The sequence below is a fragment of the Candoia aspera genome, chromosome 1 (genome assembly GCF_035149785.1).
Source record: "Candoia aspera isolate rCanAsp1 chromosome 1, rCanAsp1.hap2, whole genome shotgun sequence".
NCBI lineage: Eukaryota > Metazoa > Chordata > Lepidosauria > Squamata > Boidae > Candoia > Candoia aspera.
The window spans coordinates 291,739,626-291,755,101 of NC_086153.1; the positions used below are offsets into that span (position 1 = coordinate 291,739,626).

Here is a 15,476-nt window from a genome sequence, read left to right on the forward strand (position 1 = left end):
AACAGCTATATTAAATTTTAAAACTGGTTGGAAGAACATAAAACTAAGGATCTTATCTGTGTTGTGTATAACAATATTGCGGCAGGTGGGTGAGCTTTTTACATTTTTAATTGTTTGCACCTTGTCATTTGGGCAGCATACAAGTTTAATATATGATTACTACTACTACTACCCATGCTCCACCAATTTAAGCACTGTGATCTCAGGAGGGTATGTGTGAGAGACAGCACCTTTTAGAAGAATGAAGATTCACTGAAACATTTGCTCAGCAATGGGTCGTGGCATATGGATGGATTTTTGCAAATAACCAAATCAATTAAACTAAAAACCAAATGACTAGAACTTTATTTTCTATTCCGCCTATATTATTTTCACAAATAACTCAAGGCGGTGAACATACCTAATACTTCTTCCTTCTCTTATTTTCCCCACAACAACAACCCTGTGAGGTGAGTTGGGGTGAGAGAGAGGGACTGGCCCAAGGTCACCCAGCCGGTTTTCATGCCTAGGGCAGGACTAGAACTCTCAGTCCCCTGGATTCTAGCCTGTTGCCTTAACCACTAGACACTTATTCAACCCCGAGCTTAACCATTTTTTTTAAGGCAAGTAGCTTTCCCAAAGCGCTCTGTGAGACACATCTACACAGGCAAACTTTTCTTTTGGTTGATTAGGAAACCTTCACACTGTAATAATAGTATGTTGGACCACTGGGAAATGATTTTCCACCTCATGTGCTGAATGCTTCTAAGCAACTTTCCCACTGAATTCAGTGGGATCTATTTCGTAATAAGTGTGCTTGCACTTGTCAGTATGCTGACTGTCAGGAAAAAAACTGAAAAAATGTCTAGTTGACACTCTGATCAAGAGTTCCACCTGTGACCTTAAATAATGAAGCTTTAAAAATAATTTAACTTTCTATTCTATAGACTTAATCACTAAGGGAAGAACAGCCCTAGAAATTCTTGTTCATTCAGTCATTAGCAGAATAATAGACAGGCTTGTGAGTAACTTCTCAGACAGATATAATTTGATTTTGTTCAAACATCGAAGTGACACAATTTATTTTTTCCATTTCTTCAATGACAAAAAAGATATTTTTAAAAAATTGAAAAACTCTTTTCAAATTGCTTTGAAAAATTTTTTTATCTGGTGCCTTCAATAAAGTTTGATATAAAGGAAAAGGATACCAATATGACTATGATGACAGGTCTTTCTGTCACACTAGTTATTATCCTTTCTAAGCACCTCTGGGCATTCTGTGGCAGTAATCCTAAGAACACTTACCAAGTGGTACTTACGCTGAGCAAATACCCATAAGTTCAGGTTGGAAGAAACCAACAGATAATACAGTAAAGGTCTGAAGTGGCATAACAGTTACACCAATGCAAACTGTGAACACCAGAAGGAATTAATGCTTGTACTGTATAGAAACATTCTGCAGCATCAATTAATTTATTAATTACTATGGATTTTGTTTATTTATTCAGTTGTACAGTGGCCTCTGCTGGAATATATGTGCATAAATTAGAAAGGTAATAAAGTTAATCCCTAAAGACAAGCTTGATAAGCACTTGACATTTGAGCACAATGATCCAACTTCAAGCTTAGTTGAATCAAATGATGCAACAGACTTTTGCAAACTTTTAACAAAGTACAGTAGTTCTCTAAAACAGCACCAGCAAACTTCTACTGATTTATTACAGGGCTGTTATTACAATTCTTGTTAAATAACTACTTTAAAAAACCCCAAACAATAGAAATACTCTGCACATAGGCCGATTTGTCATTCATGCTGGCATCTTACTAAATTTAACTTTTACACATTACACATTCATTCACAAGGGTATGCAGTACTTAAGTATACAAAGTTGTTAAGCTCCCAAGAATACTGACTTGGACATCACAATGGATCTTATTTATACGATAAAGTTTAGGATCAAGGTTTTAAAAGAAGAGAAAGAAAAAGAATGAAATGGCCCTGTATGTTGCACTTTAAGATCACCAATTAATTCCAGGAGCAATACTGAAATGAATGGAGTAACACCCTGAAGACAAACATTCAAGGACTCACTGTTAAAGCTCTTACCTTGGACCTTTCCTTGACATAGTATTTACCCAATCTAGTCCCACAGAACATCACCAGTCTGTCTATCAGTGACAAGAGAAAGTTGATGGCCTCACATCCTTCCTCAGTGCCTGCAATCCACTTTATCTGGTCTCCCCGCAAGTGTCTCTTGGAGATGCCACGGTGCTGACCGGCCAGTTGACCATCCTGCAGCTCCCCGTTATAATGCATCTGTTTTACACATTCCAAGACGCAGTCCCCTATTAGCTCACCCAAGAAATTGTCCAGGTAGCAAAAGCCAATATCGTGCAAACAAGGTACAATGTAGTCCATAGCAATTTTCTCTAGGTCTAATCTCATAATATCGCCCACTGGCATTTCAGTAATGCGATTACGTTCTCACCCCTGTATAATGTCAAAAAAGTTATCGAGCACTGGATTAGTCCGAGAAGATGGGCTGCTTTGTATCGGTTATTCTAAAAAAAGGAAATCGGGCGCGCCGCCCAGCATGTCTAACTCTTAGATGTAGAACAAGAACCGCAATCAAGCAGAGTTTGCGTCAGGCTAGCAGTAAAACGGAGCGCTCAAAAGTTTCGCTGAAGTCTACCCGGTCTTCCGCGCAGCCAGCGCTCCCCACCTCAGCTCCTCGCCGCCCCTGGCGACTCTAGGCTTGAGAACGGCACGAACGGCGATTGCACCTCCCCCCGGGGCTGCCTTCCACCTACTGTAAGAGTAACACCTTGGCCGACAGATAACTGCTGGAGCTCTTTGCTATCAGCTCTGAGGCCAGGAGATCAGTGTGTGAAGTGAACACCCCCTTTGGCTGATACGATCACTCCCGCTTTTGGGGAGCCACGTCCGGCAAACTCCTTTCCAATTTATTTACAAGGCAGCAGATGGCCCCTCTCTGATTAATACGTCTGCTACGTGCAGGATGTGTTCCCAACTTCTACAGCGAGCGGCACGTGGGCGGAGCCCCGGCCTAGGAACAATCTCTCCGCGCGCCCACACATCAACCAAAGGGAGCGTGGATCCAGCCAATCGAAGAAGAGACGAGGTGTGGTTTGGTACGGCGCTTCCAGCCCCCCTGCCCCCAGTTCACGGCTGGAATGACTGCGCGGGGGAGGGGAGTCGAAAAAGCCGCGTGTCTGCAGGAGGCGTGACTTACGGCTTGCAAGGCCACAGGAGGGGGTGTGGTTTCCGCCATTGAGGAATTCTACCTTAGCATGTACGCTTCTAGTGCGGCCGCATACTACAGGCCAATGTAAACAAACGGGAGGGAAAGGGTGTAGGCGCGCAAGTGATAGTGGAGTTTCTTTTGGCAACTGAACATTACCAAGAGGGGGTGAGCTTACAAGTGCTCAGCACTTTTTTCCCCCCGGAAGGCGTCTTCCCCTTTTTCCACACCTGACTTTCTGCAGACAAAGCCTTTTAGACGCACAGCAATTGCTTTGTATGCGACAATAGCCGTATTTTAGCGTTTAAGCGCCCTTATTACAGATGCTGCATTCAAAATGCTCCTACGATTTTAACCGCATGGATTCTGCATCGTCTATATGCCATCCAAAAAGAAGCAAAATACAGCCAACGATTCTTTCTGCATAACAATATAAAAATCAACATTATGACATTTTGGTTAAAAATCTTCGGGATGTACTTTTGATGAAGTGCATTCGTATGTATCCGAAAGACAGAGGAGGAGAGAAAGAAAGAGTTGTCCTTAATGTTGCGACAGTACACCTTCTTGTCCTGTTCGGAAATCAATCACGTGTAACTTGTCCTATGTTGTGTGAATTCGACCCTTAAACCTGTATTTTACTAAGCGATCGAATTAGGGGTAAGTATTTAGAAGAAAAATAACGCCAAGACATACAAGCATACAAAAGTGACCAGAACGGCACAGCTAAGAATTCAGACTCCGAGTGACAACGAGATTAGAAACTTTGGGAAAGTTGGTGGTAGTAGGTGAAGAACAAAGTCCTCGATACTGAAACTACTAACCTTGTGTCTTCCTCTAATTTTGTAATGCCCCAGCTTCCCATCTGCGTACATGATGAGCTTATCCATTTTTTTCAGGAGGTAGCCTATGTTCTCACATCCTGGTTCACTGCCCTCTACCCACAAGATCTTGTCCCCGCGGATGGCTTTGTTGCTGCCCAGTTTCTGACTCGCCAGGGCTCCGTCCTGGAATTTGTCACTCAGGTGCAAAGCCAGGACTTCTTGGAAGATTTTCTCGGCTATCCGGGATCCCAGGAAGTGGTCTACCACGCACAAGCCATAGGCGTTCATGCAAGGCACTATATAGTGTAAGACTAGCCTCTGAGCATCTCGGCGGTGCTCTCGGAGAGGCGCCCTCTTAGGAGGCGAAGGGCCGGAGGGCAACGCGCTCTCGACCACTCGCGCCTCCTCCGAGTTCCCGAGGGAGAGGAGAGCTCCCGGGGAGCCCCTCGCCAGCCCCTCCGGCTGCTCCCTTCGCCCGCCTCGGTCACCATCCTCGCTGCTCTCGGGGTGACCGATGAAAATCTTCCTCATGCTTTCTACTGAGTCTCCACTGAGTTCGGCCGGAGGCTGCACGGCTGCTTCCCTGCCCGAGGCCATTTGGAGGCAAGTCAGATCCGCCTGGCAGCCGGCATCGCCTTACCAGGGGGACGGCATACCGCCGCCGTTGCGTATGGCCCTGCCCGAGCGAGCCCCATGCGGGAAATGCCATGTTCGCCGAACACTACCGGATACCAGTAGACAAGCCGCTCGGGAGCGTGCACACGTACCAATGGGAGCGAGCGGCACATTCCCTCCCCCCGCCTCCCTTCCTCCCTCCCCCAGTCCCTCCTCCCTCTCGTGCCGCCTCCTCCCCCGCCATCCCTCGGGGACACAGGCCGGGGACACGCGAGATCCAACGAAGCGCACGAAAACTCCCGGGCAGTGCTGGACGTGCAGGGAGAGGAAGGAGTCTGGGATTGGTACGTGCCCTCTCTTGTTGGGAACGATAGACGTGAGTCACCCAAAAACATCGAAAACACGCTAGAGCTCTCTCTTTCCAGTCACCTGGATGGACCCGGTCTTTGTCCTGAAAAATATATTCCCGCAGACCCCCACTCCCCTCCATCTTGTCCCAAGCCGGAGATCACGAAAACGTGGTGACTGCCCACGAGTAGTTGCTCCATCTGCTTGTTGGATGGAGCAATAATGCTGGGCTATTAACAGCACAAACGTTTTAGGCAGTAAATATTTTCATAATCCCCTCTTGAAGCAATGTGCTGAAACCAAGGGCAAGAAGACTCATTCTCAGGAAGACCTTAGGAGATGATAGGAGCTCAGCATGCATATTATCATGACTGGGCTCCATTACAGTCCGCTTAATAAAGATAGTTAAATTGCTGTGGGTAATGCCCAGTTTGAGAGAGCCAGTTTGGTGTAGTGGTTAAGGCACCAGGCTAGAAACAGAGAGACTGACTTCCAGTCCTGCCTTAGGGTGAAACCTGCTGGGTGACCTTGGGCCAGTCCCTCTCTCTCAGCCCTAGGAAGGAGAAGGCAGTGGCAAACCACTTCTGAAAAACTTGCCAAGAAAACTGCAGGGAATGGTCCAGGCAGTCACCAGGAGTCAATAGGACTTGAAGGCACACGCACACACACAACCACCCAGTTTAGTTTGCACCCAGTACACTCCCACTCAATCCCTGTGTCCAGATCAGAGCAAGTACACGTGCCACTCAGTTCAACTAGCAAAAAAAAAAAAAGGCTTGGACTTTATTTTTGAAATATCAGCAAACATTAAAAACTGTGAACTGGCAAAGATGGGATTAAAGGCAGAGGGGATTCCTTTATTAGATCCTTGAGATCTTAATACTAATTCTGGGTCTGGGTCTGACAGTGTGTCAGCAGTTTCTTCTGAATCTGGTGCTATGTCAGATTCTTCACTCATTTTCAGGAACCCCTTTTGACTGCACCATTCTGAATTAACTTAGTTTCTCAAGTTCAAATCAGAATTTTTTCAGACTTCAGCAATCTATTCTTTTTCATCCAAGCTATCGTGGCTTGGGCTCACCATCCCCAATATTTCTGAGAGATCCAGCTTTTCAATATAGCATGCTGTATTCTTTCCCACCTTCAAGCATGAAGTTTTTTGCTCCCAAGGTCACTGTCACTTTCAACACTTTATGCTAAGGCTGCTCAATTAAGATGTTTTAAATCCTAATGAATATCCATGGTGTACAGTCTCTTTAAGTGCTGGTTCATCTGTCGGCTTGAACATGTGCTTGGAGATGCATTGGGATGTTTTTGTGAATGGGAGGCTTTGGGGTACTCTGGGTGCCCAGAGCTTGGTTCTGGTTCCCTGGTGAGCCCATATTTACTTGCTGGCTCTAAGTATCTTTAGCTTTCATCTGGTATTCAGGGACAAAGAAGATGCTGATACCTGTACCTCAGAAAAGACAAAAGTCATTTTCTTCATCTGGTAATGTTTGGTCAAACCTACAACTGCTGTCTTGAAACAGTCTCAACAGCAGACCTCACTCTTTTGTGCCGTTTTGGGTTTTTTAAAATAAATATATTACCTTTTGGGTGTTCAGGCAGAGGCAAGACCACCATTTGTTGGGGTGCTTTAATCTTAATTTCTGCACTGGCTTAATGGCATAAATGGCTGTTTCCAACCATTGGTGTGGGTGCAAGAGAGATACAAAAGTACTTTCATAGTAGCGTTCCTCATTGATGGCATTCTAGAAAATATGTCAGACCAAAGAAGGCGAAGAGCTGAACTCTGCAATCCCAGAGGGCAGGAGACAGGATAATTAAATTAACTTGAAGGAAGGCAGGCATCAGATGAATCTGCTTTTATGTAACTTAAATCAACTGGATATCTTTAAGCAGAAGCTGGATTGCCATGTACTGGGGATGCTTTACTTTGGATTCCTGTGTTGAATGTATGCCTGCAAGGGACAGGACTTTAATAGCCCCTTATGTTGTCATAATATTCTATGAAAATAGTCATATCTTGAGATATGATCTTAACCAGTCTGAGAAGGGTAAAAGATGGGGAATAGCAACAACAGAAAGGAAGGTTGGTTCCTGGTGATTCCCTACAACTAAAAGGGTTAGCCCTGAGATTCATGGGCAGGTTTTAGACTGGAGCAATCATCTGTATTCAAATTAGAACCCAGTGTGTAAGAAATTGCACACCCATTCTTTTTCCTAGCTGCACAGTTTACAGTATACCTGGGAAATTACTCTAAAGATGTTGTTCTTCCATCTTCTCTACAGATTTCCTTGTAGCACTGCAGTGGAATTGCTACTTCCATAATTGTTTGTCTAAGATCTTGTAAAGATAAGTCTTTCTTTTTATTGTACGTAGCGCCACAAGGCTCAAATATTTAGAAAGACTATTTCTTCGACAGTATTACTTTTCAAATACCTTTCAGATTATCTATACTGCTTACATTACAGGATCCTATTATTCTAAATGTTGCTTCAACTAATGCCCAGCATGTAACAGGCATATCTCAAAACACCTTGGTAAACAGGCACTCTTATTTATAGTAGTATATTCCGGACTTGAAAAGTATCAGCATTTAAATAAGAAAGCTCTACAATTAATAAATCATGTCTTTTATGTAAATTGTGTCAATTTGGAATCTGAGCAACTGAAACACAGGAAGTATATTTCCTTGTCTTTAAAGGGGTTTGCTGTCCTTTGGATTTATAGTAGCAGCTTGAAGAACAGCTCCCAGCACTGGTGCTTAAATTTGAGAAAAGAGACGTAGAGATTTGCTATAAATCACATTTGATTGTGTTAAGATGTAGGTTTCTTTTTAAATATGCTATTGTTCAGTCCTCCCCCCCACCCAGTTTTGTGCATTCATTTTTTTAGGAACTGAACTGAATACTGTTAGATACATGGTATAGCATATAAACTCTCTGTTTTAAGATATTCCTTAAAAAGGCCCGTTTGTAAACATCCTAGATGGCATGTTCAAGCCCAAAACACACTAGAAATAAAAGTTGTTTCATATCATTATTAGGTACCTTAGGTTTCTTTATTTTTTTTCTTTCAGATTCTGTGTTAGAAATTTGTGTTGAAAGAAAAGCATAATTGCAGATATGTTACACTGAGCATATACATTATGTAGGCATTTGATGTATATTATATTGCCTGCTGATCTTTAAATAAGGCCTTGAACATCAAAATCTTAAGACAAACCTAAACAAAGACTATTTTAAGTTATATGTTAATTAGGTAACTATATGTTAGAGATATTCTCTAGCTACCTTTTAGAAGAGTCAACAAGTTAAAATTATATGGGCCTCCTGACTGTATTAATATACTTTAGCTACTACTAACTCAGGTACTGTCTTGGCAATTAAAGCAACATTCAAGATTAGCAAGTATGGTAGAAATGCTTTTCCTCTGAAATACCTTTCAGTTCAGATACTGTTGAATGGACTGTTTTGGGATGCTCAGGGTGAAGTCATGGATATATAAAGGAGTGGACGTTGTTTTAACACACGTTCCCTGCATTCCAGTGCCTTTTTTCCCCACTGAAAAGACTGTGTGTTGAAACCACTTCCTCTACACATAGAACATGGCTCTGTTTTCACCCTTGGAATGACTGCAGTGGGAAGGTTGCAAATTTAATCCATCCCAGTGTTGTGCAAGTATTATATTTACCTGAAAAGGACAGAGCCCTGAATGTAAGAGAAGAAGGAGAAGGAGAAGCAGAACCAGAATGCTTGTCAAGCTAGGATTGCCAACTCCAGTCGAAACCAAACCTTGGCTTTCCTACCCACTCGCCCCCGCCCCGTTTCAAGAGAAACATCTCCTCCTCAAAAAAAAAAGGGGGGGGGAGAGGAGGTGGTGGTGGTACAGGACTCAGGTAATTGGACACTGAAGGAAAAACAAGAGAACCATTTCTTTGGGCATTGGAAAAAAGAATATGCTGAAAATTCCCCTACTCTGCAACCCACATCTCCAGCAGTAAGCCCTATGGCTTGTTAGGCATCAATTTTGCAGCTTCTGAGGCAAGGGATGAGTCCTAGTCTCACTGCAGATCATAAGAACTGTGTGACTCTGTTTACTCTTAACACACACACACACACAAAAGGATGCTAAGTTCAGTGCACTTGAAATTCACCAAGCAAGGCAAAAAAAAAAGTAAGAGTTGCAGCTGTTCTCAGTACAATCATTGGTCAGGTGTCACACTGTGCATAAATATCAAGGAAGACCTACCTGTTACACTGGGAAATCATGACTTAATTCCCACTTTTTCTTTGTTAACTAAATAGAGTGATTATTTATTAAATTGAGTAAATCCTCACATTCTCATTGCCTTTATAGTTGTTTCTTCCTTAAATACAAGTGCCTACATCATGCCTGAATCCCACTTCCCCAAATAAATAATAGCTGGGGGGAATGATTAAAATCAGGAAAATGGTATAGAGAAATGTTAAAAATGCTTTTTCTACTTCCCTTTCCATAAACAGCTTGCCAATCTCCCAATATTTATTTCATTTAAAATGGAAAATCATAGAAAATGAATTACTCTTTAGGGTTTTCTTAAGAGTCTGTAACAGTAGGGTTCAGCAAGCCCCTGTTGGTATAATGTTCCAGAAGGTGTACGCCCACTATAGACAAGACCCCTATATCTGCTTTGAACAGCAGGAAAACACAAAGGGTTGCTGTTGCAAATAGTAAAGTACAGTTTGAAACAGGAAAGCTGACATGAATGGAAGTAGTCCTGCAAGTATGTTGGTCCCAAACCATTCAAGGCTTTTAAGCACAAGTAGGAATGAGGGATCTTTCCTTTCCTTTCCTTTCCTTTCCTTTCCTTTCCTTGGAAAAAAGGAGCTTGGAGGTCACATGCAACTCCCTGCCTTAACACTTAAACTAGTACGTTAGAGTGGCCTGGGAAAATGAATTATTTCAGCATTTTCTGAGACATTGCTGCTTTTTGATTTTTAGGTGCTGGTTGGCTGGAAGACAATAAGTCCACAGCTTGGGCCTTTCCAGAAATTTCATGGTTAAAAAAAAAATCTTGAGGAATCTTCAGTCAGCATGTTTTTTCACCTGTTTCAGGCAATATCCACATGGGTTTAAATATTGAAAACCTTATTTATGCTGTTCTATTAACACTTCAATATGCTCAAAGTGATAATTTGTGTGCAGATTAAATCTTACTTTGGCAGGAGATACCACATATCACATGGAGTCAGGGTACTAAACTTAAACAAAAAACCCAAAAATACAGAACATAAATCACAGATCAGTATTCTTGGAGATGTTGGTCAGTGCTTTGCAGCACTGGTTCAGACATGTTAGCTGCAGAACCCAACCCATAATGCAACAAAGAAGTTTGAGGCTGGCCAAACGACAGTGTATCTTTCTTTCCATTTCTCTTTCAGAAAATTATGTATCTCCGTATTTCAGAAGAAAAAAACAAATGTATCCTAAATCCATAGTAAATATCTTTATAAGAACTAACCCCAAAAGCAAAAGTCTTACAGTAATGTTATCCAAATTTTATACTGACAGAAGTTTGAAGGAGTCCCACTATGACAGATTCTGCAGTGGTCTATGGTTGGCCTCGTAATCCCAGTGAGCACAATTGATCTGTTACATGTTTAATCATAGCAATTAAAGACACCGTGTGACCATTCAAATACATGCTTCTCTGCACGCACAAGGTTCTGAGGAAGAGGAAAAAATGTGTCGTAAATACTTCCTTCAGCGTTTGTTAAAAAATTCTGTGGTTTCTTCACTTTTTTTCAAGAATGGAGTTAGAACTGCTAGCAAAAAGGTCATCGTAAAAAGTTAGGAGCTTCTCCTTTTCTCTTTTGAGACAATTGCAGAGCCCATAAAATACTCTTTCAGACAGGGTGAAATTTATTATCGCAAGATTGTTGCAAGATTGGGTAGAATATGTTGTTGTCTTTTAAGTGATAGAAGTATTTTTGTGGGTAGATCTAAGCACCCACAAAATTATGGTTTATTGTTTACATTAAAATCCTATATTTTTGTATTCATGAGTCCTCCCTCCTCATTTTACTCCCTTAACAATTATGTAAGCAAGCTTAAAGATACTGATTAGTACCCCAAAGTCATCTGGGTTTGATACTGAATGATGATATGAACTGAGATTTCCCAGTCCTAAATTGACATTGCAAGCCAATTAGATGTCCTCTAGATATATTAACAATATCTCCCATCGTTCTGTCTCATATTACTGGAGCTGATGGCAGTAGAAATTCAATGCATATGGAATTGGTGCCCTGAGGAATTCCCTGAGGGCATCAACTCAGGGAAGGTTGTGCTAAAGCTCTGCATTTAGGCTTAGGGTTTGTATTATCGTGACTGACATTGAATTGTGCATCCTTTTGTGCAAAGAGATAGATTGTCTTCAGGATGAATCTATACTTGTGAAAACAATTAACAAAACAGTCCTGCAAGTATCTAGTCAGGTATTCCCAGATATGTATATAGGATTACAACTTAAGGTGTTAAAGAGGTAGTAGAATGAAGGATGCTATTTGGTTTTGAACTCTTCCATTTGTTTGTTTATTTATTTCAATTTATAGGGCTTCTTCTCTTGCCAAAACAGCTCTGGGAGGCGAGCAGAATTTAAAATTAAAAACAGCAATAGAAATAAATATAAATGCAACATAGGGCCACAGAAAAATAAAAAGGCAGCAGCGAATACATACACAGACAGATATAAAAAGAACTATCTACCAACAGAAAGCTGGCGAATCAAGAATAAAAGGTTCAGAAACAGTCTTTTGCTGGCTCATTTTTTATTGCCTGATTTATTGCCCAATTTTTTTTCATACATTTTTTTTAAACACAAGAGAACATTACCAATCAAATGCATGGGCATGCCTACTGTTTGAAGCAGTACAGTCTATTTTCATACCTCAGCATGCAATCCCTTCAGTCTGATATATGGAGACCAGATTTCAGACAGTCGTCTGCGCATTGGCTGTACATTTTTTCCCATCTGTTGTAAATGGGTATCAATTTATGGATATTAATATGAGCAGCTATCCTTACTAATCGCATGAAAGAAACTCACTGGGCTTAAATGACAAGTGTTGGTTTTGAAATTAAGCAGCATTGAGTCTACTTAATGAAAAGCCTGATGACCTCCCATAGTAGTTAATACTCTGTGGTATGACCAAACTTCCTAGCTTGGAAGAAAGACATCATTTCTGCACTTCAGAAAATTCTGCTCTTGGCCACCCTACTGTTCATAAATGTGATCTCTGGATAGCCATGGGGCTCATTCCCTTTTCTTTAATCTTTTCTTGTCTCAAGAGCCTTAACAAATTGCCCTATTAGCAACTGAAATCAATTGGTTATTAGGTAATTACCATAAGTAAAAAGCAGCATGCACTCGTGATGGGTATCATGCCTATGCAGCTTTCAACTCCTGCTGGGCAAATATTACATTTTTTAAAAAAACAAAAAACCTCCAAGTTCTTATCCTAATGTTTGAACAGTTTGGAAACAGCATTAGAGTGTCTAATATTTGGTTCACAGGCTGTTGACTTTCGAGATGATGTCACCTTTCAGCATTCAGGCTGCAATTACTTTGAGAAATAATATGCTTTCTAAGTATTTAAAATGCTACTTTCATAATTGGCTCCAAAAAGAAAATCCATTTGTTGTAATACTTATTTGTCTGAATGTGTGTATAAAATGGAACTGTAATACAAGTGAGGAAGTAGGCCTAAAGGGACATTCCATAATACCTAATATTACTGCCTCTTGGAGTTTCAATACTTGGTAGGTAGGAAAATGGCACAGTTTTTAAATCTGATCTGAACATCAGTTAGATCCTACATACAATTAACATTAAAAATATGTTGGACCAATTTGTTGGATGATTCCCACAAACCCAGCTATCACTGGAATGCTGTACCCAGTTCTGTTCCCCATAGTACTCCTTTGTGAAGAATTAACTATTTAGAACTTTTTAGTTTTGAGAAACAGGTGGGTGGGAGAGAGGTATAACAAAGATTGATAAAATCATGCATGGCATAAATTTAGTAGAAGGTTTTTCTCATTCCACAATACTAATACTTGGGTCTTTCAATGTGGACAAGTAGTGGGATTTCAAGATAGATGAATGGAAGTACTTCTTTGCCCAGTGCGAAATTATACACAGAATTTGTCTATAGGTGATATATAGTTCCAAACAAGATACCTTTAAGGGATCTAGATTAATTCAGACAGTATACAGCTATTGATAGTCACATGCCCACTTCCAGGACCAAAAACAACATGCCTGTTACTAAGCAACAATGTGGAAAATGGTTTTGTCCATATGTCCTGCTCATGGGCTTCCAATAGACACCTGAATAGCCACTTGAAAAAACTGGGTGTTGGACTACATAGATGTTTGGTCTGAACCAGCACTGCTCTCCTTTATTTCTTAAGTGTGAAGATTTATTTTCAGCATCAACCAGTAGCATTTCTTTTCATTTTTTAAAATTTCATTGTGCTGAACATATTAACAAAAGAAATGTGTACATGCTGTGGAAGGAAGTATGTGCCATGGCAGATATGTCCATTCCCTCCCTTTCCCTTTTTATCTTTTAAGGGGTCCATCCCTTGAAGATTGGATGAGCTGCTTTTTTAAGAAGGGTCAGCTGTGGCAGAGTAGAAGGAAGCAGGAAGAAAGGAAGAGGAGAGGAATTGCTGAAACAAGAGCCAATGGCAGAGCTGTGGGGGCTAGAATGGCACAGCATGAGCTGGAGGGAGTGCTGGCAGCAGCAGAACACCACTCGCTGAATGGCCAAGAGCACCAGCAATTGAGAGCAGCCAGCACCAGCATCAGGAGCAACCTAGAGCACTGGCAGAGGAGGAGATTCAGGATACTATCCACCACCACCCCAGAAAGGCCCAGGGCACTGATAACGGTCCATCAGACTATTCTGATGGGCTGGAAATCATAAAAGCCCAGAACACTGACAGTGAAGGAGCAGCCCCAGAACTGACAGAGAAGCCCAACCTGCTGACATACCCAGGGTGAGCTTCAACAAAGCATTGAGCATTGGTAACATTCTGAAGGCCTGGAGCATGAGCAGCCATCTCCGAGGAGACCCAGTGGGGCATTTGATGGAGAAAGGAGAAAAGGAACAGTCACAACTCCCCTTTGATGCTCTGGACTCAAGCACTGGACCAGGCATGCAAGTGGCTTTGACCAGGGTTGGCTAGGGAGAATAGAAGTTGTATTAGAATAAAGGATATACACATAACAAGATTTAAAATAAAGTTTGGATTATAATATAGGACACTATTTATATAAGGTACAGAAAGTGTTACGTATGATCCTAAAGATAGAAGATAAGTATATGAGATAAGATACAGTGTTATAGGTTAAGCACTAAGTGAGATAGAAAACTGTATAAAAATAAATGAGCTTGGAACCACAAATTTAAGGTAAAAGCTTTATTTTTTGTGATTTCTCTAATAAAAAGCCCTGGTACATGTGAGATAATTCCTTTAGCCAAATCTTCATACCCCAAAGTACCATTTTTTAATATCTTGCTATTCCAAATTCTGAAGATATAACCAAAAAGGAAAGATGTTTCTGTAACAAGGAATGGTCAAAAAATCATATTAACAATATTGCTGATTTTTTTTCTTCCTAGTGTTTTTCCCACATGTGCTGGGTCTGTTTTTTTCAGATCAACCAAATGTTGATCTGTTGATTGTGACAGAAATTAATCAATGAGCTCGTCACCCAAGCCTGATGTTGTGGACTGAGAGAGAATGACTGCCCCAAAGTCACCCAGGCAGCTTTCATGCCTAAGGTGAGACTAGAACTCACAGTCTCCTGCTTTCTAGCCTGGAGCCTTAACCACTAGACCAAACTGGCTCTCATTAACAATATTACTGATGACTGCCGAAAATAAGACATTAATAGGAGAAGATCAAACTAGTTAAGGTTCAACTCCTGAGTTTCATCTCTAATAGTAAGCCAAGTGTAACCAGCTCTTACTGAAAATTCTTTGAGGACATCCAAGAGTGTTAACTTGTAGGTTTTAGGAGGCATACTTTCTCTATAGTTGCACCTGTCCTGTGGAACAGTATCCCTCCTGAGCTTGAATGGCCCCAACCCTGTTGGACTTCCATAAATCAGTGAAAACATGCTGCCTTCAGCAGGACACAGAGTAGGGAATAATGGTTTATTCTCTGGTGGTATATCCTGATGGATTAATACTTTTGAGTTGGTTATCTTACTGAATATTTATTTATTCATTCATTCATTCATCATGTGTGTATAGCCACTCATCTCACAAAATGTGACTTACAAATGTACTGCTATTTTCTGTTATTTCTGTTGCTTTTATTATTATATTAACCCTAATATGTAAGCCACCTAAAGTTACTTTGCTGATTGAAGTGGCATACAGAATA

The 15,476-nt window shown here is 41.2% G+C and overlaps 1 protein-coding gene across 2 annotated transcripts in view; it reads right to left on the minus strand.

The window, feature by feature from the left end:
- EGLN3 (egl-9 family hypoxia inducible factor 3) overlaps positions 1 to 4,780 on the minus strand; it is a 37,292-nt gene extending 32,512 nt beyond the window's left edge. Inside the window, exon 1 of one of the 2 annotated variants that reach the window (XM_063290030.1) lies at positions 4,067 to 4,780. In XM_063290030.1, the coding sequence (XP_063146100.1) occupies positions 4,067 to 4,663 (597 nt within the window). In that variant the 5' untranslated portion in view covers positions 4,664 to 4,780. Of the gene's footprint in view, positions 1 to 2,086; positions 2,615 to 4,066 lie in introns of those variants that run through there. The other variant, XM_063290031.1, reaches the window with a different exon arrangement.
- Positions 4,781 to 15,476: the final 10,696 nt, after the last annotated feature.